At 41.2% G+C, this 20,651-nt stretch overlaps 5 protein-coding genes across 6 annotated transcripts; all 5 read right to left on the bottom strand.

The window, feature by feature from the left end:
* Positions 1-5,332: 5,332 nt before the first annotated feature.
* Positions 5,333-8,004, bottom strand: LOC108012605 (uncharacterized). Its single transcript, XM_017078025.4, has 3 exons — positions 7,647-8,004; positions 7,400-7,581; positions 5,333-6,736 (listed from the first exon to the last, which is right to left on the bottom strand). Exons 1-3 carry the CDS (start codon positions 7,738-7,740, stop codon positions 5,561-5,563), a joined length of 1,452 nt encoding a protein of 483 aa, XP_016933514.3. The 5' UTR covers positions 7,741-8,004; the 3' UTR covers positions 5,333-5,560.
* A 771-nt stretch (positions 8,005-8,775) lies between these two features.
* LOC108012616 (solute carrier family 2, facilitated glucose transporter member 8) lies at positions 8,776-11,297 on the bottom strand. The gene is made up of 3 exons (XM_017078036.4): positions 11,046-11,297; positions 10,045-10,220; positions 8,776-9,979 (listed from the first exon to the last, which is right to left on the bottom strand). Exons 1-3 carry the CDS (start codon positions 11,251-11,253, stop codon positions 8,852-8,854), a joined length of 1,512 nt encoding a protein of 503 aa, XP_016933525.4. The 5' UTR covers positions 11,254-11,297; the 3' UTR covers positions 8,776-8,851.
* Positions 11,298-11,700: 403 nt separating this feature from the next.
* On the bottom strand, positions 11,701-13,642 carry LOC108012576 (arabinose-proton symporter). The gene is made up of 3 exons (XM_017077990.4): positions 13,215-13,642; positions 12,950-13,122; positions 11,701-12,893 (listed from the first exon to the last, which is right to left on the bottom strand). The coding sequence occupies exons 1-3, from the start codon at positions 13,561-13,563 to the stop codon at positions 11,757-11,759; spliced, it is 1,659 nt and encodes a 552-aa protein (XP_016933479.3). The 5' UTR covers positions 13,564-13,642; the 3' UTR covers positions 11,701-11,756.
* Positions 13,643-13,818: 176 nt separating this feature from the next.
* Srg2 (Sting-regulated gene 2) lies at positions 13,819-16,426 on the bottom strand. Its single transcript, XM_017077910.4, has 3 exons — positions 16,057-16,426; positions 15,514-15,686; positions 13,819-15,451 (listed from the first exon to the last, which is right to left on the bottom strand). The coding sequence occupies exons 1-3, from the start codon at positions 16,337-16,339 to the stop codon at positions 14,324-14,326; spliced, it is 1,584 nt and encodes a 527-aa protein (XP_016933399.3). The 5' UTR covers positions 16,340-16,426; the 3' UTR covers positions 13,819-14,323.
* A 768-nt stretch (positions 16,427-17,194) lies between these two features.
* On the bottom strand, positions 17,195-20,250 carry LOC108012255 (probable metabolite transport protein CsbC). Of its 2 annotated transcripts, none has more exons than XM_070996515.1 (4): positions 19,652-20,250; positions 17,661-19,336; positions 17,415-17,536; positions 17,195-17,351 (listed from the first exon to the last, which is right to left on the bottom strand). In XM_070996515.1, the coding sequence occupies exons 1-2, from the start codon at positions 19,949-19,951 to the stop codon at positions 18,215-18,217; spliced, it is 1,422 nt and encodes a 473-aa protein (XP_070852616.1). In that variant the 5' UTR covers positions 19,952-20,250; the 3' UTR covers positions 17,195-17,351; positions 17,415-17,536; positions 17,661-18,214. The 2 variants fall into 2 exon arrangements, with proteins under 2 accessions (XP_070852616.1, XP_070852617.1); XM_070996516.1 differs by having other exon boundaries at positions 17,415-17,530.
* Between the last annotated feature and the right edge of the window lie 401 nt (positions 20,251-20,651).

Genomic DNA, 20,651 nt, shown 5'->3' with positions numbered 1-20,651 from the left:
AAATAAATTAAGTGCAGGCGACGTTGAGGCTTATTGGCACAGCTTTCGCTTATTTTGTAAACAGCGTAGAAATACACTGAGAAAAGCGCGGGGGGGAAGGGAGAAGGGAAAAGCGAGCGGGGGGAAACCCCACTGGAAGCGACGTTTCCGCTGTCAGTTAAGTCAAATAACGGTGAGAAGACACGGAGCTGTTGCCGATGCACTGAACAAAACAAGGCAAAATAATAAATAAGAAATGCATTATTTCAAACGAACATTTATAAAGTGGAAAAAAGAAATTGATATTTTACTAAAATGTATGATGAAATTGTTTTACAGGCTTTTCAATAATATTTATTATTTTTAACAATTGTATTTTAATATGTTAATTTTATATTTTGCTCGTTATATTAAAGTGATGTATACATAAGATACAGCGCAACATTTTTGTAAAAACGATATAATAAAACTTGTTTACATTAAAATAAATATTTATTCAGGTTATGAATAATAAATGTAGTTGTAGCTTATAAATTTACAAGATGTTTATCAAATATTTTATTAAGATACTCATTGAAAACTATATATTTTATATTTATAACTGTATTTAAAAACGATATTATGATAATATGAAAATAAATATTATTCTTAGTCTAAACAAAATAAGAATTTATATCTTATAATTGAAATAAACATGTTGAAAATAAAAAAAAATTCCTTTAAGCGCTGTATACAAATTTTAGAATGAAGTCTAGTTATCAAACAATTCTTTCCAGTGTACTATTACAGCAAACTGTTTTGAGGCAGGTTGCAGGTTGCATTTGCAGCGGTTGTCAATGGCCGGGTGGCAGACATTATCAGGACTTCCGCAACCTCGTTTCGCGGGGCATTGGGATTGGGGGCGTGGCAGGGGGCTTGGCAACGGAACTTTGCCGAACAAAACGGAAGTGAATTGTTTCGTGTACTCACGCCGCAATCCCCGCCTGCAGAAGGAATGATTTCCAAAGGAGCTCTGAAAGGGCTGCGATTGAATCGATCCATTCGACCGCAAGCACAACTGGTAAACAAAAATGATGAAAAATCAGCCATAAATAATGCACAAGTCACTCATGCAAAATGCATAAATACATGCCGCACTTAATTAGCGCTCTCCGATTTTTAATGGCGTTAATTGCATGGCATAAATGACACTGGCCAACAAACAACAAAAGAGACAACCGCCACTGCTCCATTGGTTGCGTTAATAATCTGGGCAAAAAGAAGAATTTAATTAGCAACAGTCGCAGACGCGCTGGGAAAACAAAACAAACGCGATCCAAGCTTAAAATTCAATATTAAATTGAGGGAAAAAGTTGATGACGCCGCCATTCGTGAGCTTAAAGCGCCAGCCAAATTGTTATGAGATCTTTTTAAAACAGTGCATACTGTGGCTCTTATTGAGGACTATATATCTGAGGTAATAAAATGTCTCAATGTAATATGCATTTTTATTATTTTCCCACTTCAACTACCCAACTTTTTGCTCCATTTGCCGCACTTTCTCACGCCTTTTCGATTTATTTTCCCCAGCGACACTTTCAGCTTTCAGTTAGCTGTTAAGTAAATTGTTGAAACGCATGCAGCTATCATAACTTGAATTCCACTGGCTCTGCTCCTGAATGTCCTGTCCTCGCAGGACCAACTTTGCCAAGAGGAAGCGACAGTTGATTTAACACGAAGGCACACACAAATAGCAGAGTTGCAGACGCGTGCACCTGTCGTCAAAACTTGCATAAGTCATGAAAGCCCTGGAAAACGAGGAAAAACCCGGCGACTTCATCTGCCCAACCCGCTTTTCGCCCCCCACCCCCCTCTGCTGGCATTAAAAATGTCAAGTCGAGTGATTCCTGGGCCCTGTGAATCCGAAATCCCAAAGCCAGGACCCCGAAGCGGGATTTATGTGAGCTAATTAAATTTAATGCGCTCTCTGTGGCGCAGTAGTCAATCTGCAAGGCAGTCCGTTCGCTTCTTTAATTTTTGATCAACTTTTTTTTTGGTGAAGCCTGCTCGCCTGCCCGGCAATTTAAAGGAAAAGTTCCAGCCGGAAAGGCGAGCAAAACTTTATATAGGCTTGTTAGGGAAAAGTTTTAGCAGGGCGGCGTTTATTTTCGGCAACTGCCAAGCCAGAACTCAAAGGCCAAAACTCCGGGACGGCAACAAATGAAATGAAAACGTGTCAATTTACTTTCTGACAGCCCAGACACACCAGAAACAAACGCCCCAGAAGATGCGTGTGTCAGTTCGTTTTAATTTCCAATTAATTTGTCAACTTTTCAAGTTTTCCGAAAATTTTGATCTCTCGATTTTTGAAGTGCCTGCGGCCAATTGATTGGAGGAGAGCTTGGCACCGCACTTTGTATGTTTATGATCGTCAAACCCTTTTTCGCTCTTAAGGAATTTACGTTCTTATTTATTATTTCGCTTTTATATGCTTATGTATGGGCCATTTTCTTTGTGGTTTTTGGATTTTGGGTCCGTCAGTGGCAGCCCTCGTTTTTATGGCCATTTGACTCCGTTTTATTGTCACACCGCCGAGGGAGTGGGTGGCCAAACCACTTGGCCATCGGGACACTTGGCCACTTTAGAGTTGTCTTTCGGCGTCATAAATTTCGCCACGTCGGCCATTTTGCGGCGTGCTGAGACATTAATTTGATGCCAGCAATGGCTGCTTACCGGGTTTCCGTTTCCGCTTCACTTTCTTCTTCTATCCCACCATCTCCTTTTCCTGCGGCGAGCAGAACATAATTTATTTGCCATTATGGAAACTTCATTCGCTGTTGATTGGAAACTTGTAATACATATACTATACGTACTTTTCAATTTCGTGTGCGGCGTTGGCGGCAAAACATAATTCCAAGTGCAGCTAAAGTTATGGCTGCTGAAGGAGCCACCAGGATCCCACCAATATACATATATATATACATATATAAACGCTGGCTGAAGGACGCTGCAAAATGCCAAACGCAAATGTCGCCAATATCCCAATGGCAATCGATGAAAATTTATAGAAAATTGCTCACAAATAAAATTTTACGTTTGTTTGCTTTTTTCATTTACGATGCCGGCAAACATTTCGCCTGCCTGCCGTCCCAGCATTTCTTAACCTGTTTTTCCTTTGGCTTGCGGGAAAGTGGAAATGTGGAAAGTGCTTTTCCTTGACTTCTGGCCGTCAGCGTGTTTTCTCTTTGCTGCACCAAAGCGATTTGCATTGCGATTGTTGTTTTCCCGCTGCTCAGCGGGGAATCCCATTGCTGTTAATGTTTACGATTGTCGTTTTCAATTTCAGTTAATTGAAACAAGGGCAACCAGGGCCAATGTATTAAGCCCGCTCCAAAGGGACCTGCAATACAGCAGCATCAGCTCATATGAGCCGTACTTCTGGCGAAGATTTAGCCATGTTCTTCTTTGCTTTGCTACTTTTCCCAACATTTTTCCATGATTTTTTTCTTTGCTTGCAGTTTTCGACTTTGAGCGTTTCTCTGGCTGCCATAGTTTATTCTGTTTGCCCTGGAAAGACTGCCACAGTTTACAGCTGGTAATTTTAAGACATAAAGGGAGCTATTTGGGATGGAACAGGTTTACGCGCTGCAAATGTCCAGCTAAGCAGTAAATAGTAAGACTTTGTTTGAGCTGAAATACGCAGCGAACACCCTAAATTATGTTGAATTTAAAAATATCCATCACTATCCGCTGGACATTTTTTTCATAGTGCATTCCTAAGGCAAACCTTAAAGTTTTAAATAATATCCGACCCAACATTTTATGAAAAGAACTTTCTTGCAGAGAAATAAATAAAGTTGAGATGTTAAGTATGGCCTTTAAATATTTTAAATATATAATTTTGATGGACGATAAAAGCTGTAAAAGTATTTTTAGTTTGTTGTTGTTAAATAATTTTTTGCATGTTAGTTCAATTAGAACAAATTTTATTAAATATAACTAAACTAGACATATAATTTTAAAGAACTAAGGATCATTAAGTCTCTATTCGGAAATTGAATTGTAAAAATATATTGATAGTGTTATATTTTATTGTATGAGTAAAATATTTTTAAAAAGCATTTTTCTTAGTTCTTAAATGATTATATCCTTTAGTTTCTCCCACTGTATCTCTGCTTGTTATTCCGACTTTTTTGTTGCTCTTATTGCTGCTGCCGCATAAACAAAGAAATTGTACTGCCGCTAATTAACTCAATTAAAAATTAAACAACTTTAAACTGGATTCAATTGGGCCAGAGCCTCCAGTTTGGCTGTTGACCGCATGTTATTGAATGGCTGACAAGTGTTGGCCAGAATTGCTAATTGCGGCCAGATGCAATTGAGTAACAAAGCAACCGCAGCATCCTGGCCACACGCCCATCCACATGATCAAACAAGCCCATCTCCAAACATAATGTGGCAAAAAAAATACAGGACAGAGGATGAGGATACAGAATGGCAAAGCAACCACTTCTGGGGCAATGGCAGCCCGAAGTGCTTTTTGTCTGGCTAAGCAGAATGTGGAACACAAAAATTGCATATCGATAAGTAGTAAAAGTATCTGGTATCTTCAACCGAAAAAAGAAAACAAGAGTCAAGCGAATTTTCCACATCATTAGATGGCCAGCTGGGGAGCTGGTTCGCAGTTCCCTTTCGGCTTTTTGGTAAGCATATAATGCATATTCATCACACGCCATATTAATCAACTCGATTTCGCTCTCTTTTTTCGTCCTTTTTCCGCTCTAAAATCAGCATTAAATTCGGGAAAGTGCCAGGATGCAAAAGAAAGGGTTTGGCGGAGTAGTAGGAGCCTTTATGAATGAGCTAAGGAGCTTTCACTAGCCGGCAAGGGTAGCATAATCGTAAAAAACACTTTGTTTACATAGACCGCGGAATGGTTATTTTCAGCATGGCTTCCAGGAAAAGCTCTGGAAAGCGAATAGTGGTAACAGTTCTGTGGAATTATGGTAGAAAAGCTTGGAAAAGGTTTTAAAGAACGTAAAAGCTTTAGCTCGGAATTGAACCGGATTTTGGCCTTGGTGAAGATTTAAACCAGATTTTAAAGTTCTCAAAACTTAAACAGCAAAAAAAAGGACTCCATGCTGCCAGACCGAAAAAATACTGTCTCATATTCATAAAAGAGGAAGAACACATGGCGCCTTGATTCAAAAATTAGGGCCCTTGCGAAAAAAGAAAATTTTAAGTATTTTGATTTATCAAAAAAACAGTGCTTTAAAGAAAGTAATAATTTTTATTAATTAAAATATTTAATCGTTTCTAAGCCAACTCTACAGATCATTGAGCTTTAACTTCGAAATTGCAATAACTATTTTATCATAATAATATTAGAATTAACAGCTAATGATATAAGGGTATTTTGCTTAGATAATCACTTATATTATGAGGTTGCCAGATAGGCAAAGTGAAATCGTAGGAATAGGTATTTAATAGATAATGATATGCACGCGAATAGAATATATAGCAAGTAGAGTAGAGTACGTAAAAATAGATAACAGATAGCTACAGATAACAGATACTTGGCACTTAAAGATACGGCGAGGTCTTAAGGAACTTTCTTGAACTTGAGCAGGCACTCATAGAGGGTGAGTTGCCTGGTTTCTGGCATAAACATAAATACAATTAGACCAACTATAAAGCTAAGACCACCGATCGTGAAGAAGAATACCGAAACGGTGATGTAGTGCTCGAAGGTGGCCAAAAGAAGGCCCAGTTGAAGCAGTTGCTCCAGGATTAGGATCCCAGCTAGACATCTGGCCTTGTGGGCGATACTAAAGGCCTCGGCTGTGTATATAAGGGCGGGAACTGCCACGCCTCCTGCCACAATAACCTCAAATAAAAGCATTAGCAAAGCAATGGCCAAGAGGTTTATGTCATAGAAGGATCTCTTGAGGGACTCCAGATGCTCGAAGACTCCGCCCACCATTACAATCACAATGCCGGAGAGGAAAAGTGATAAGGAACAGAATTTCCTGCGACCCTGCCAGTCTACTGTAAAAGCTCCTAAAGTACTGCCTATAAGACCGGCGAATCCCAGCCAGTACATGCAGCTCATATCGCATTCCAGGCCATGCCAACTGACCACCACAAAGGCTCGATTGTAGCTCAAGGACACGGCCAGTGTGGCAAAGCATCTCAGTAGCAGGACCTTGAAAAAGGGTAGGAGTCTTCTCGCCCAGACTCTCCAGCCCGCCACAGATTCTTCTGGTTCCTCCACAAATCTTTCCCAATCTCGAGCGCTATGAAGTTGTCGGCAGTCTTCCCGCAATCTCACCAACTCTGTGGTAGATTGTCCATGTAGGGCTTTTAGAGTATCACCCACGGCCATATCCCTTTCCTGATGCAACAGCAGTAGTGGTGATTCCAGTCGATGAGCTAGTGCCAGGATAACAGCTCCCAATCCCAATCCAGCAATGGCTATCCCATGCAACTGATCAATGTGCATTTCGTAACCATGCGTATCCAGTGGTCTCATATTGCGCCACACACGAGTGTAGAACACCTGCACACAGACTCCCAGCCACAGGAATATCTTCTCACAACTGAGGAGCATCCCTCGAATGGACTTGTGGGCCACCTCTGATCCCGTGACCAGGGCTTGAACCTGGGTCAATCCATAGGCTGCGCCCACACTCACGCTACTATAGCAGGCGGCCAGAAAATGCTGAGGAAGAAATATATTCAGAATGCCAGCCATGATCATCAGAAAGCCACTGGAGGTCTGAAAAATAAAAACAAAATTATACAAAAATATATAAGGCTAATACTTAAAAATCTAATAAACCTTTTGATTTGTTTTTTAAGAAGATAAAACTATTAAGCCCTTATGACACTATCTTAATGTTTGTCTTTTTTAAAAGCCATGGCAACCTCCAAAATATCACAAATTATACTTAATCTGTACACATTTTTTTCACTTGGTTATCATCACATTTTAAAATATATTTAGTCAGTTAGTCAAAAATAAAGCCGGTATCATATAAGCTGTAACATTTAAAATTGGGTATTACGCTACGTGGGATTTCTAAAAGATTATACCAAATACATAACCTTTCAAGCTTATCACCCTAACACTTTTATTTCCAAATAATTTCAAATAATTACTTTTATATGTAAAACAATTTCCACTTGGGAAATCCCAGCAATCGATCGATCAGCCCTCGCTTAGCGCTCAGTTTCCTATCACCACTTAATGGCCAATGCAGGTTGAACTCGATCGCCTTATCAGTTTATTGGCTTGATAAGCCGCCTAATGGTTAAGTGCTAATGGTTGCAGAATCAATTATAGGGGGCATGGAAAAGGGCAAAGCTAGTTTTGTGGTGCTCCCCACAGTAGGTTAAAGTAATAATAAAATAATAAATCTGGAGTAATAAAGCTACTTACATATGCCACATTCTTGGTGACACGCTGCACAAATAGGGCGGCCAAAAGGGCACCCAAAGCGGCTCCAATAAACCAGCTCATCATCAGGTTATGGGTATTATTGTGGTTGAGGAACTTTCCGGCGGGCGTGTCGAAAATTGACCAGGCCAAGCGCATTCCACAGCCCACGAAAACAATCGAAGCTGTTGATTATATATAGTAGGATTAAAATCAGAATATCCTCTACTTTTCCTTAGCTTTTAATTACCGGAGGCCATGGACTGGAATTGAAGGCGATATTTCCACATGAGGCGAAGCCAGGACAACTTGGCCTCTTCCTCAATCGTTGGTAACATAGGCATTTTTGATTTAATCACTCAATAACACTGCGTAACGGAAAATCAATGGGTTTCACAATTGTTGCGACGTTTCCGTTTTCAATTATTTGTCCAGTTGATTTGTTGATTGTTTACTTGGAACTTTTTCATTGGAACCACGGCTTTCTTGTTAGTCTACTTGAGTTTGTCATTATTTTTACACTTTGTGTCACTGATATTTGGCTATTTAGTGAATTTCACACTTGCGAACGCCGCAAATCAAGTTAGCCGACTGTTCAGACGCCGTTTGATAAATGGAGGAGCATCGAGCGGTTATTGAGCGAGTGCCTCGAAATGGCCAACACGCCGATAAGATAAGGCTGGGCAGAAAACTTTTTGCCAGCCCACTTATCAGCCTGATTAGTGGATATAAATAAATTAATTAAATTTGAATATATATGAAGGTGAAAAGTCATATGTGCTCAATACCTGAACGACTCACAGTGGACACAATACACTGTAAAGTCGATTGACGTTTAAAATAAAAGTTGATTTGCTAGTGATGCGCTAAATAGTTCAGCTACAATGGGTTAAAACTAGTTCGTAGGTAAAAAAATATATAGGGTATGAAAAACTAAATTTAAAACTTTAGCTAGAAACTTTTTCTAAAATATTTTCAACAGTTGAAAAGCCAAAAAGGTTACCAAATAATACTAATATATTTAATGCAAATTATTGTTTATTTACATTTTTTCTTAAGTTTATATTTCTAATAGCTACTTGTAAAACTTAAAATAAACCAAAAACCAGTTCTTATTTTAAAATATTTTTTGTAATCTAAGTATGTTAAAGTCCAGCAAACCTTTATGAGTTATAAATCTTATCGCAGATGTATGGGAACCGACTTAATTGCCGTTTGAAAATAAACCTCTTTGCGCGCCGGTCTTATCTAACAATTGTATACCCTGGTGTTCCCCTGAATCTTATAACCATGGTGATCGGCACAAAAGAGTGCAGCAAGTACTCGAATAATCAAATCTGAACAGTCACTTTAACAGCGATAAGAAGTAACACGCATGGTTTATTATATAGATGTCAGATTTATATTTTAGCTATATCTACGGGTTGGCTAGTCTTATTTTCGAGCTGCCTACTTTCAGGCTGGGATAACGAATTCCTGGAACTTGAATTGCGCCTGCAGGAGTGTGGTGTCCTTCGTTTCCGGCATATACCAAACGCAGAAGAGGAATCCTGCCAGAAGTAGACATCCAAGGCTGAAGAAATAGAGGGCCACATAGCTGCTGTCACTGCCGATCGCACTGAGATCCACTTGGCAGATGAGCAGCTGGACAAGCATCTCCATGATGTAGGACACGGCAATGCAGGGCCTTTTGAGGCGACGAGGAAAGGCCTCCGAGAGATACGATGAGCTGGGGGCAAAGCCCAAGCCAGCGAAGAGTTGGTAGACGAGCAGGAGCCACAGGGCCATTCGACTGTCCGAGAGGGTCAGCAGTGAGCTGCCAGTGAATTTGCTGGCCAGTCCAAAGCTCAAACCCCCCGAGATTACGAGTCCCAGGAGCAGGGGGATTTTCCTGCCCAGCGAATCCATGGCGAAGGCACTCAAGAAGCTGCCCATGAGTCGCAGAAAGCCGAAGAGCACATAGGGTCCCGAACTATCCCCATATACCGCTGTTCCTGTCCAGGCTAATGTGAAGGCCACCATCATACTCAGGCTGAGAGCATATAGACACCTCAGCACAGTCAGTCGAACGAGGGCGGGGAGGGCGTGGCACCATCCCAAGGATTTATGGTGCTCCAAATAGGTGCGATGATCCCTCACCTGATCGTAGGTCTCGGCAGTCACAGCTCTCGGTATTTGCAGCCTGCTCAGAGCACCGATGGCACCTTGTTCATCGCCCTGTTCCAGTAGATCCACCGGAGATTCGATGGACAGCAGGAAGGCCAGGATCAAAGCTATGGTCCCCAGTACCGCACTTATCACTCCCTGGAACTGCTCCTCCGTAAAGTCACTCTGAATGTCCCAACCTTTGCTGCATACGATCTGCACAAAGAACCCGATCATTACAGGCCATTGTTCCGCCGCTGATGTGGTGGTGCCCCTCTTGTAGAAGACCGACAGCTCACCAGCCATGGCCAAAGTGGGTGCTATGGCCAGACCGTTGGCCAATCCATTTAAATACCTCCCCGCTAGCAGGGCATCGAGATCCAATCCGTTCACAGCCATCACTATTCCACCAGTAATAGTGAGAAGGGAACAGAATTCCTGGAAGATTGTTTAAGGCATTTATTTATTATAGAGGTATAAGATATTTAAGTTTTTTTTCTCACCATCAGTACTTTATAGGGAAACCATCGACTGAAAAATCCTCCCAGCAGGGCCCCAAGAATGGCTGCTATAAACCAGCAGATCCTAACATGGTTGGTAACTTCCAGTTCTACAAACACACTGTCAAAACCAATGCTCCAGGCGATGTGAATTCCACCGGACAGGAATATCAGGGCAGCTATAGAGGAAATACAATTATTTTATAATTTTAACAAATCTTAAGTGCAGTATACAAATGTCGTTATCTTTAAAAAAAAAGTTTTGCCGCCTTTTCAAAAGATAAGATTTGTGTTGACACCTTGCGTGACATTTTAAACTCTTGTTTATATTTAGCTTCATTGGGTACAAATGAATTTAAATCGTTAATATGAAAAACAAAGAAATGGCACAAAATAACATTTTTTAAAAGTTAACAAAGGAACAGTAGGTACAATTTTGCCATTGCTTACGAAATTCTTGAGAAATGTGTGGCGGTGCTAAAATGTAAAAAATGTCTTGCTTGAAGGCTCTAATCATTTAACATATCTGCATATCAAATACTGTGCTCATGAACAACATTTTTGAATGACATTTATATATCAGTTTTCGTTCTGATGATACCAAATTTTACCTCATAAATATAACTGACACATGGAATGAATCATTTCTGACTGGGAATTCCACATATCCAAACTTATGTGACGTTAGATAGCGATTATTACAGATAGGTAATGATTTATTACTTCCAAAAAGCTTTCATATCATTATAAAGGAGTACTTTTGTAAATATATAAAAAGATATTTACGACAAAGCTTATTATGATCATTAAAAGAATAATCGCATATATAAGAGGGAGTGCCGCAGAAATCTATTCCTAGCGAAGACTGTGTATTTTTAATGGTGTGCGTGGGAATTCGCACAGATAAAGGTGTCTGTGACAAAAGGTTTTATCCAACTTTACAAGTAGTCCACAAATTACGTTATTGTTTTACTTGTGGTGGTTTTATCGCAAAGGGTTCTTACCAGCTCCAACTGCATTTGCCTGCGGCTGATTTCTGAGATCCCTATTGCAACAGGCACTTGTCTGCGCATTTAGAAGGATCCGTTCCCGCTGGTGATCCGAGTTACTGTGGATGTGGAGATCCGAGTCACTGTGATTGTGGTGATCCGAGTCACTGTGAATGGGAACGACATGGAAGCCGTCATCCGGTGATGGTCGATCGGTCTGCATTGGACCCTTTGTGGTCGAACTCGCGGAGAAGACTACTTGTCGGCGTTTTTCGGTTCTTGTAGCCGAACTTGTTGAACAGGTTTATCTATCGGCGGTGAACTAATCTTATCGGGTATTGATTGATAAGTGGGTGCTTAGATATTTCGGTTTTCGCTATCTCTTAGAGCCCGATTTTCCCTATCACGATTTGTTAGCATACGAATGCCTGGGAGACGAGCATGTGTTTTGTGAAATTTGTTTGTGTAGCTGGGCAGGTAAAATTGCGTTGGGCAACCTTCACCTTTTCTACACTCTGTTTCAGTTTGTTAATCTCTCTTTCCATTCATTACCAAAAAGAAACGAATTTCTTTTACAGTGTCCAACACTTTAATTACGATTGTTTTGTTGACAGTCTATATAGGTTATCAATAGCTGAAATACGATTGGGAAATACAAAACCCAGAGTGCTTGGTTAGCTATAAATATTTATTATCTTTGGTGTGACACATATAGTAGATGATATACTAGAAACCCTTGCTGAAGAAAGTACTGAACATATCCTGAGCGTTTCGAAGAGTTTTCCTTCTGGTCTCTGGCAAGCAGAGAGCCACGAAGACGAATCCGAACAAGTAGAGTCCTCCCATGACATAAAAGTAATTTGCTCCGGCAGAATGGCTCCATGACGCTATGGTTAACCCTATGAAGACCAGCATCTCGCCGATGAATGTGAAGGCGATAAAGTGCTGCTTGACCTTTAGAGGATATGCCTCCGAAAGGTATGGCGAAGTGGCCGTAAAGGCTATTCCGGCGAAGAGTTGGAAGACAAGCAGCATGATGACATTTCCGGTATCATAAAGGAATATATTGTACTGGGCGGCAATCACAAAGGCCAGGGCACTGCAAACAATGAGTCCCAGGACGGTGGGCTTCTTGCGACCCATTGATTCCATGCAGAAGGTGGCTATAAAGTTGCCCATCCACCGGCAGACGCCGAATCCAATGTACCAGCCCAAATATCCCGATCCATGTCCATGGAATCCAAAGGAATATATCAGGGTGATGCGAACAAAGCTGGAAATACTCATGGCATTCAGACCACGCAGGAATACCAGTTTAATGAAGGTGGGCAGAGCCTGTCCAATAGTTTGACCCATCGAAAGATCATTGTTCTGGGCCAAGTACTTCTTGTGCTCCGCCAGCTGTTCGTAGGTCTCGTTGGTCAAGGTATAGGGCCTCTGAAGTCGCCGCAGGGCATCAATGGCCCCCTGCTCGTCGTTATTTTTGGCCAGCATAATTACCGGAGATTCAATGCAAAGCAGGGAGCCTATAACCAAAGCCAAAAATCCATAGATAATGCTCAGCACTCCCTTCATATTCTCAGCAGAGAAGGAATTGTACGATTGATACGAAGAGTAGCTCCACGTTGTGGTGTAGATGATCTGCAGAAAGATTCCGAGGCCAAAACACATCTGCTCAACGCTGGCTGCGACCAGACCCCTCATATAGGAAACTGAGACTTCGCCAGCCAAGGCCATAAAGGGAGCAAACACTAATCCATTGGCTATTCCATCCAGATAGGAAGCCGCCAACGTGGCATTACCATTCTGCCTGGTACTGGCAATCACAATGCCACCAATCATCACCAGTATTGAACTGAAGATCTGTTAAAACGGTTGGATTAGCTTTTGAATTGGCTTCTGTTTTATTGGTTACTTACCAGAACATACTTCTTGGCTATTTTGTTGGTTAGAAAACAGCTGAGCACGGCACCTATGATGCCTCCTATAAACCAGGCTGCATAATTATGATCGGTGGTTTTATAGTAGAGATTTCCATGGAATCCAATGCTCCACGCAATGTTCATTCCCCCAGAGACAAAAATGAGACCCGCTGGAAATGGTTAAATGTTAAGAGTTCACTTGTGAAAATACTATGCTAGAACTACTTGTATAAATTTCCCTGTACCTTGAACTATGACTCACCTGCGCCAACAGCATTTGATTGTGGCTTGTTCTTCTGATTCCGACTGTACCATCCACTATTTACCACCACCGTGGTGGTTTGCTGGGGTATATGAGGAGGTGGTGGCGGTTGTGGTGCTCCATAGCCAGGTGGTGCACCGTAGAATTGTGGGGGATAACCATGTTGTGGTGGTGGCGGATATCCCGAAAATCCTAACTGTTGTGGAGGGGGATTCCAGGGATGTCCTGGCTGATTATATCCTGGGTGGGGATATCCTGGCTGATTATATCCTGGCTGTGGAAATGCTTGCTGTGGTGGTGCAGATGGAAAGCCTATTGGCGGTGGCTGTGCAAATTTATCGTTCCTCATTTCTTAGGGTTTTTTCGTTTTCGCGCAACCGTTCCTGCCGATTTCCTATCGGGAACTGGTGGATGGAAAGCCCATGCCAATTGTTTTTAGCCAATTGGCATGGGACCGAAATGACAATTGTGTGGGACTTAGGCTTATCGTCACGTTATTGATAAGCTCCAAATGGCTAGCGATAATGCCAGGGATTCTTATCAAAACTTGTTCGTGAAATTGACCCCTTAAAAATACATTCCACAGATTTTATTGCTTTTAAAATAGTTTAGTATATGGGGTGCTTCCCAATTTTTATAGGTTTTAATTATATTCCTTTATATAAAAAGATAACATATTAGTGATAACATAATCTTGCTTGTAAGGGCCTTCCCAACAAATACCTGTGTAGATATTTCTTCGCATTATCAAACGGTATTATTGAGATAGTTACCTTATTTATTACTGTCGTACAACTTAATTATTAAACTTGAAAAATGTGGGAACTGCTTGTACATTTAAATTGTTTTGTAATTTTATTTTAATTTCTAGTGAAGTATGTAGGTGTCTTGAAATCTTAATTGATGAACCTGCTCTTGAAAAATATTGAAGTGTAGTTATACACGTACCCCAAAAGAGTTTGAATTGAAAGATAGATAAGTCAATTGCTGATTTAAGATAGTGTGGTTCCCCGTTGGGATTTCCCCATGTATTGAACATTGAAATTCGTTTTTTTGTGAAATAAAGCTTAAGCTCTTCAAGTTAAATATAATTTAAACAAAAGTATACATTAGAACCGCGTGTTGAGGAACCTGCTGAACTGTTCCTGGGCACCTCGCAGGGTCATCAGCTTCGTTTCCGGCAAGGAAACGACTGCAAGGATGAAACCCACCAGATACATCGCGCCCATTACATAGAAGTAGGTGTATGCCTGCAGCACATTGTAGGTGCATACATTGATGATGAGGAAGACGAACATTTCGGTGATGAAGGTTAGGGCGATGAAGTGCTGCTTAACCCCCAGGGGATAGGCCTCCGAGAGGTACGCTGAGGTGGCCGAGAAAGCCATTCCCGCAAAGAACTCGAAGACCATCAGCAACGCGGTCACTCCCCTCATGTAGGTGTACACATCGTACTGCGAACCCAGGGCGAAGGACATTCCACAGCTCACGAGGAGGCCAAAACAAGTAATCTTCTTGCGGCCCAAGCAGTCCGTGCAGAATGACGGGATGACGGTTCCCATCCATCGGCATATGGCGAATCCTACGAACCAGGAGCTGGCGCTCGAAAACCCATACGAGCCGTAGATGGAAATGGCCAAAGTTAGGACCACAAACCTGGAAATACTCATCGCATTCAGGACTCGCAGGAAAGCGAGTCGAGCAAAGGTGGAAAGGGCCTGGGAAATGCTCTGATTCTTGGACATGTCCTTATTGAAGGCCAAATACCACTTGTGCTCCGCCAGCTGATCGTAGGTTTCTTCGGTCAGAACGCAGGGTTTTTGCAGTCGACGAAGTGCATCAATGGCTCCTTGCTCATCGTTATCGGCCAGCATCTGAACTGGCGATTCGATGATCAAAAGTGAGCCCATAATAAGAGCCAATATGCCAAAGATTGTGCTCAGCACTCCTTTCATATTCTCGGCCGAAAAATCATTGTAGTATGAGGTAGCCGACCAGCTACTGGTATATATGATCTGCAGAAAGATGCCGACTCCAAAGCATACTTGCTCCAAATTCGAGGTGACCACGCCCCTCTTATAGGCCACCGAGATCTCTCCAGCAAGGGCCATGAATGGGGCAAATATCAATCCGTTGGCTATGCCATCCAAATAGCATGCGGCCACTGTTCCAGGGCCATTATTGTAGGTGCAGGCGATAACCAATCCACCGATTGTCACCAGAACCGAGGAAAATTGCTAGAAATGAATTACGCCTTTAGTGAAGGGGTTTAGAACAATAAGTTGTTTTTCTGACTTACCAAAACATATTTTTTGGCCACCTTGTTGGCGAGCAAGCAACTAGCCACCGCCCCAATAATGGCTCCAATAAACCAGGCCACGAAATTATGCTGGGTGGCCGAGTAATAGATTGCTCCTCGGAAGCCAACAGACCACGCAATGTTCATGCCTCCTGACATGAAGATGAGACCAGCTAAAAGTCGATGGGAAGTATAGTTTACAATAAGTAAAGAGATTGAATCGAAAGAGTTACAAATTTAGGTAGTATAAGGTTTGAAGATTTTGAAGATCGCATTGATATCACAAAGTAGAAAACAAAATTATCACCCTTAATTGTTTATATATTTGTGCTATATTTTGTAGTGAGTCTAGTTAATATTAATTTGATTTTTGTAAACGAAATTTCTTTTATTTGAGCTTAATATCGAATAAATTGCGTCACTGTTCCTAATCTTCTTTGATTCCAGAAATAGTTCATATTTTTGCGGCCAGTAGATAAGATTATCTCTCCTGACAACTTTTTAGCAGGTGACTAACTTAGTGGATCCGAAAACAGAACTCACCTGAGCCCACTGCATTGGGTTGTGGTTTGTTCTTCTGGTTGCGCTGAAAACATCCTTCGCGTGGTGGATCCACTCGGGTGGGTGGATCCCTCGGTGGTTGTGGTGGTGGTGGTGGAGGACCTCCATATGTGTCTGCCGGTGTGATGTGAGCGGGATGTCCTGGCTGCGGGTATCCTGGTGGTGGATATCCTGGCTGTGGTGGTGCCGAGACGAAACCCATTGGCGGTGGGTACTTGTCGTTTTGCATGCCCAACGGCGGTGGTGCAAATTTGTCGTTCTGCATTGCCGATCGCGTCTTACTATTTTTCACTCCGCAAGAAGACAACCTGCTGCGCTTGAGGTCGATTCGAAACTGGCTAATACGGCAGCTGGCCAAAGATATTTATATGTCTACGAGATAGAGCCATGGCCAATTGATAATGGAAAGCGGGGACAACCCTTATCACTGGGGGGCCGTCACCGATTACAGTAAATGGTTCCTACATAAGTGCCCGATAAGGACTTTTATGGCAATGCTTGCGAGTATTATTTATTGCTATTGGTATACAAACCTTTTCAGATCACAACGATTTTGATTTGGCATTGCTCTAGGTTCATGTGTTGGCGCTTTAATGGAATTTTGTTATTCCCCGGCTTTTTCTGTTGCTATGACTGATCATCTGCGTCAAAGTCTACCATAAAATCTGAATCATACAGTTAAAGAAACGGCCATATAACGATTACAGGAAATGCTTATTAGTAGCATTATTAAGGAAACTTTGTTTTGAGAAATAGCCATAATCAATTCTACGAAATGCTTTGAAATTACATCCCCAAACCTACATAGAAGTTTTATTACTTAGATTTTTGGCATGCTTTCAACTATTTACTTTTTTAATTGCATGCCTAAATATTTTGATAGCTCTTATTTTTATATTTATCAGCGTTGATAAGTTCAACACCGCAACTGAACCATTTAATTGCCGATAATGATACTTTTTTGGTTCCGTTTAATTCTCAGAATTATATGAATTATATGTGACAGTATGCTTCCCTAATTGAGGTGTGTCATTAAATTTAATTAGATTTATAATAATCATTAATAAGTTTTATATCAATATTTATTGAAATAATCATAATTTTCCATCATTTATATCAGTTTATTTTTGTCTGATGCTAATTACTTTTATTCAATCTCTACAAGGTTTTCATTTATGTTTATTTGATCTCCGCATATAATTTCGGTTTCGACCGCCACTGGCTTGAAAGCAAACCATTAAAAGATTTCCAATCGCAACCAGAAGAGAACAAAATTTCTGTAAAGAATGAATTTTTGGTATAGAAAAAAGTTAATCAAGTTGAGTTTAAATACTGCATACCAAAATTTGTTTCTTGGCTTTCTTGTTTCTGATGAAGAAGTCAAACGCAGCTCCGATAACTCCAACCAGGCACAAAGCTAAATAATTGTATTTGGTGGTTAGGTTTCCTAGGCCACCTGTAACTGGTTAAATCGATTTTCCGATTAGATGATTTTCACAAACCATCAATGAAATATTCCAGGAATACCGCCGTTTAGATCAGGCCAGATAAGATTATTTTGCATTACTGTACGGATCATCACCAACCTGATTCCCATGTGTTTGGCTTTAATTTGTTTCCTTTCCTGGAACTGTGGATTTCGTCCCATTTTGGCTTGTTGTGGTTCATTCGACTCATAGTATTTGCAACCTTCTCCCTTACCAATTAAAGTCTGACTGACTAACCTGTTGTGCAAATAGTTAGTGTGGGTTTGCTTTATAGCAAGTATTATATTATTTTATAGACTTGTTTTTGCTAGTTATCGGACAGTTTGATTATAACCTTAGAAGCTATCTATTAAACATTGCTATCGTTTATTTCTCTTATACTAAAAAGTTAAAATACTTAAATGTAACTAAATATTTTATAAACGCATATCATCTTTAATATACGTAAGGAATCTTAAATGTAATATTGTGGTATGGTAGTTATGCTGTTACTATTTTTACTGTTTACCTATTTACTATTTTCCCTTCCTTTATATAAGGGGATCCCCCTTTATTTTTCGCAAAATTATACGTAGACAAGAACAAAGAGGTATTGACACATTAAACATTCTTATCGTGTACGCATCAAACCTTTATTACCCCCTTCCAAATACTTAGAAATCCTTGTTGAACCACTTGGAGAATTTAATCTGCGCCTCTGCCAAAGTTACGAGTCTAGTTTCTGGGAGACAGAAGATTCCTAGAAGAAAGAACACCATTGAAAGTCCTCCCAAAACATGAAAGTAGTTCGTAATCCCATCGATCGATGGTGCAAAACTGCAAAGGAGCAGTCGTGTGATCAGTTCCATTATGTAGACCATAGCCACCAAGTGTGGTTTTATTCCTAGAGGGAAGGCCTCGGTGAGGTAAACCGCCGAGGCACATTGACCCACTCCCACGAAGAATTGCAAACCGAAGAGCATCACCAGAGCGGTAATCATGTTGGGAGTTCTTCCGAATAAATTGGCAAAAGCGATGGCAAAGGCTCCCGTGGAGAAGGTTCCGAAGAGAGTGGGTTTCTTGCGACCCGTGGTGTCCATCAGGACCACCACAAAGAAGCATCCGCTAAACCGCAGGACTCCAAAAACCACATAGGGCCAGGCGTGAAAGCTGCTCACCAGCTGACTGGCTGTCTCATAGAGAGCACAACAGATGATGAAGTTCAGGCACAGAATGCCCAGCAATCGAAGGGCCAGGAGCTTAATAACCGATGGATATCCTTTCCTAAGACTCGTCCCCAAACACATCTCTCGATAGGCAGCCACATACTGCTTATGTTCATCCAGTCTCAGTAGCGTTTCACTGGTCACCATATAGGGTCTCTGCAGGTGCCTCAAGGCAACCACCGCCCTTTGCTCATTGGATCGCATCAGCAGGTGCACAGGTGACTCCACACAAAGGGTCACTGATAAGGCCAGGGCTATCACCCCGTAGATTATGGAGAGCACTCCGTGCACCTGATCCGCCACAATGACAACGTTCCAGTCCGCTTGCCACACGGCCGTGTAGAGTAACTGCATCAGGATGCCAGTATTAGAGCTGAGCTGCTCCACAGTGGATGCCAAAAGTCCTCGGATCTCGTTCACCCCAATCTCGCCCACGGTACTCAAGGCGGGCACAAAAACCAGACCATTGGCCAGTCCGTCCAGATATCGGGCTGCTATAATGGCTCCAGGACACTCCGGCCAAGCCAGAAATAGAATTCCCGAGGCCATAACAAGGCAGGAGGCAAAAATCTGGAATGAAAAGTATATTGATTTTCATATAGTTTTAGCGCGTTTTGATAGGAGCTTTCATATTTTTTATAGGCACTTTGATCTTTTGATTCCATATTTTATTTAAAAAAAAGGTATAAATTAGTTAAATGACTAACACAATATTTTATATTAAATGTCTAAAATTATATAAACATTAAACAAGCTTCATTTTTTTTTAACACTTCGTATTTATTTTTCTTCTTTTTAGGATTTAGCTTGCCAAGTGTTATTTTCTGTTGACCATAGATATTCTTTTTCGGCAGGGAAGTGTAAATTTTTCACCGATCTACTCACATAGATGGGTTGCTGTGGCAGCCGATGGGTGTAGAATGCCCCAAAAAGTGCTCCCAGGATGGCGGTGATATACCAGGCAATCTGCATGTGAACGGTGAGCAGGAGTTGTTCCCGATGTGCGGAGTGGACGGCAAATCCGGCTCCCCATGCCAAACTCATCCCCCCAGAGATCAGGATAAAGGAGGCCGATCCGAGGGCATTCCACTGGGAGTGGTTCTTGTGGCCCAAACGAAGGAAGGTGGCCTTTTGGGGCGTGGCAATCGGATCCTGAGGCGGCGGCTCACACTTCTTGGCCGACATTTACGATACGTTTACGAGGCGGCCGCACTATACACTCCTATTTATAAGGGGCTGTCATTGGATCGTTTATCAGCTTATCGTTCTGCATATATCCATAACCATAGCCGAGACCATAAAACCATATACAGTAGTACCCATCAATCGCAACAGCGAAAATCAATATGCTCACTCCCCACAGCGAACTGAAGAGTTTTAATTAACACAATTTCGGGTGGCATAAATCATTAACGGGGGGGTTCGGCGATAGCTAATCAAACTTTGGTTATGGTAGTAAATAATTGGGGTTTTGTTTACACACGTGGGTGAAGTTGAATGCGAAATGGATATGTCATCTTGTTCAATAATGGCAAACTGCTGGATTTAATTAGCTGTTATGCGAGAGAAGGAGAAAACATTGTAGGCTTTGTAATGAAAGATCTGAGCTTATGAAACATTAGCGCAATTAATTGTTTTTGTCGAGTTTTTCATACAAATTAATTTATGGATCAAAGAAAATATTAAATGGCTAATAAAATTATTGGATTAAATTCAATATTCTTAAAATACAGAAACTCGTCTTGAAAAACTCTTTTAATTATCAATAAAATGTCATTATGCTAATGATTATAAATAAAATGTGTGCCATAAGCAAAAAGTGCAATTTGTTAATTGATTTTTGAGTTTTTAAGTTGCTTTTTTCACACCTTTTTTTGCTAAATAT

The sequence above is a fragment of the Drosophila suzukii genome, chromosome 3, assembly GCF_043229965.1.
Source record: "Drosophila suzukii chromosome 3, CBGP_Dsuzu_IsoJpt1.0, whole genome shotgun sequence".
Classification (NCBI taxonomy): domain Eukaryota; kingdom Metazoa; phylum Arthropoda; class Insecta; order Diptera; family Drosophilidae; genus Drosophila; species Drosophila suzukii.
The sequence above is the reverse complement of the archived record's forward strand: the minus strand, read 5'-3'. Positions and strand labels throughout refer to the sequence as shown.

Coding starts and splice junctions, on each gene's coding strand:
- LOC108012605 (XM_017078025.4), bottom strand. CDS start 7,740: ATGCCTATGTTACCAACGATTGAGGAAGAGGCCAAGTTGTCCTGGCTT. Junction 7,582..7,646: donor ATTCCAGTCCATGGCCTCCG/GTAATTAAAAGC, acceptor TATAATCAACAG/CTTCGATTGTTTTCGTGGGC. Junction 6,737..7,399: donor TCACCAAGAATGTGGCATAT/GTAAGTAGCTTT, acceptor TTTATTTTTCAG/ACCTCCAGTGGCTTTCTGAT.
- LOC108012616 (XM_017078036.4), bottom strand. CDS start 11,253: ATGCAGACCGATCGACCATCACCGGATGACGGCTTCCATGTCGTTCCC. Junction 10,221..11,045: donor GGCAAATGCAGTTGGAGCTG/GTAAGAACCCTT, acceptor TTTCCTCTATAG/CTGCCCTGATATTCCTGTCC. Junction 9,980..10,044: donor TTCCCTATAAAGTACTGATG/GTGAGAAAAAAA, acceptor ACAATCTTCCAG/GAATTCTGTTCCCTTCTCAC.
- LOC108012576 (XM_017077990.4), bottom strand. CDS start 13,563: ATGAGGAACGATAAATTTGCACAGCCACCGCCAATAGGCTTTCCATCT. Junction 13,123..13,214: donor ATCAAATGCTGTTGGCGCAG/GTGAGTCATAGT, acceptor AACCATTTCCAG/CGGGTCTCATTTTTGTCTCT. Junction 12,894..12,949: donor TAGCCAAGAAGTATGTTCTG/GTAAGTAACCAA, acceptor CCGTTTTAACAG/ATCTTCAGTTCAATACTGGT.
- Srg2 (XM_017077910.4), bottom strand. CDS start 16,339: ATGCAGAACGACAAATTTGCACCACCGCCGTTGGGCATGCAAAACGAC. Junction 15,687..16,056: donor ACCCAATGCAGTGGGCTCAG/GTGAGTTCTGTT, acceptor ATCGACTTTTAG/CTGGTCTCATCTTCATGTCA. Junction 15,452..15,513: donor TGGCCAAAAAATATGTTTTG/GTAAGTCAGAAA, acceptor ATTCATTTCTAG/CAATTTTCCTCGGTTCTGGT.
- LOC108012255 (XM_070996515.1), bottom strand. CDS start 19,951: ATGTCGGCCAAGAAGTGTGAGCCGCCGCCTCAGGATCCGATTGCCACG. Junction 19,337..19,651: donor TGCCACAGCAACCCATCTAT/GTGAGTAGATCG, acceptor TTTTCATTCCAG/ATTTTTGCCTCCTGCCTTGT.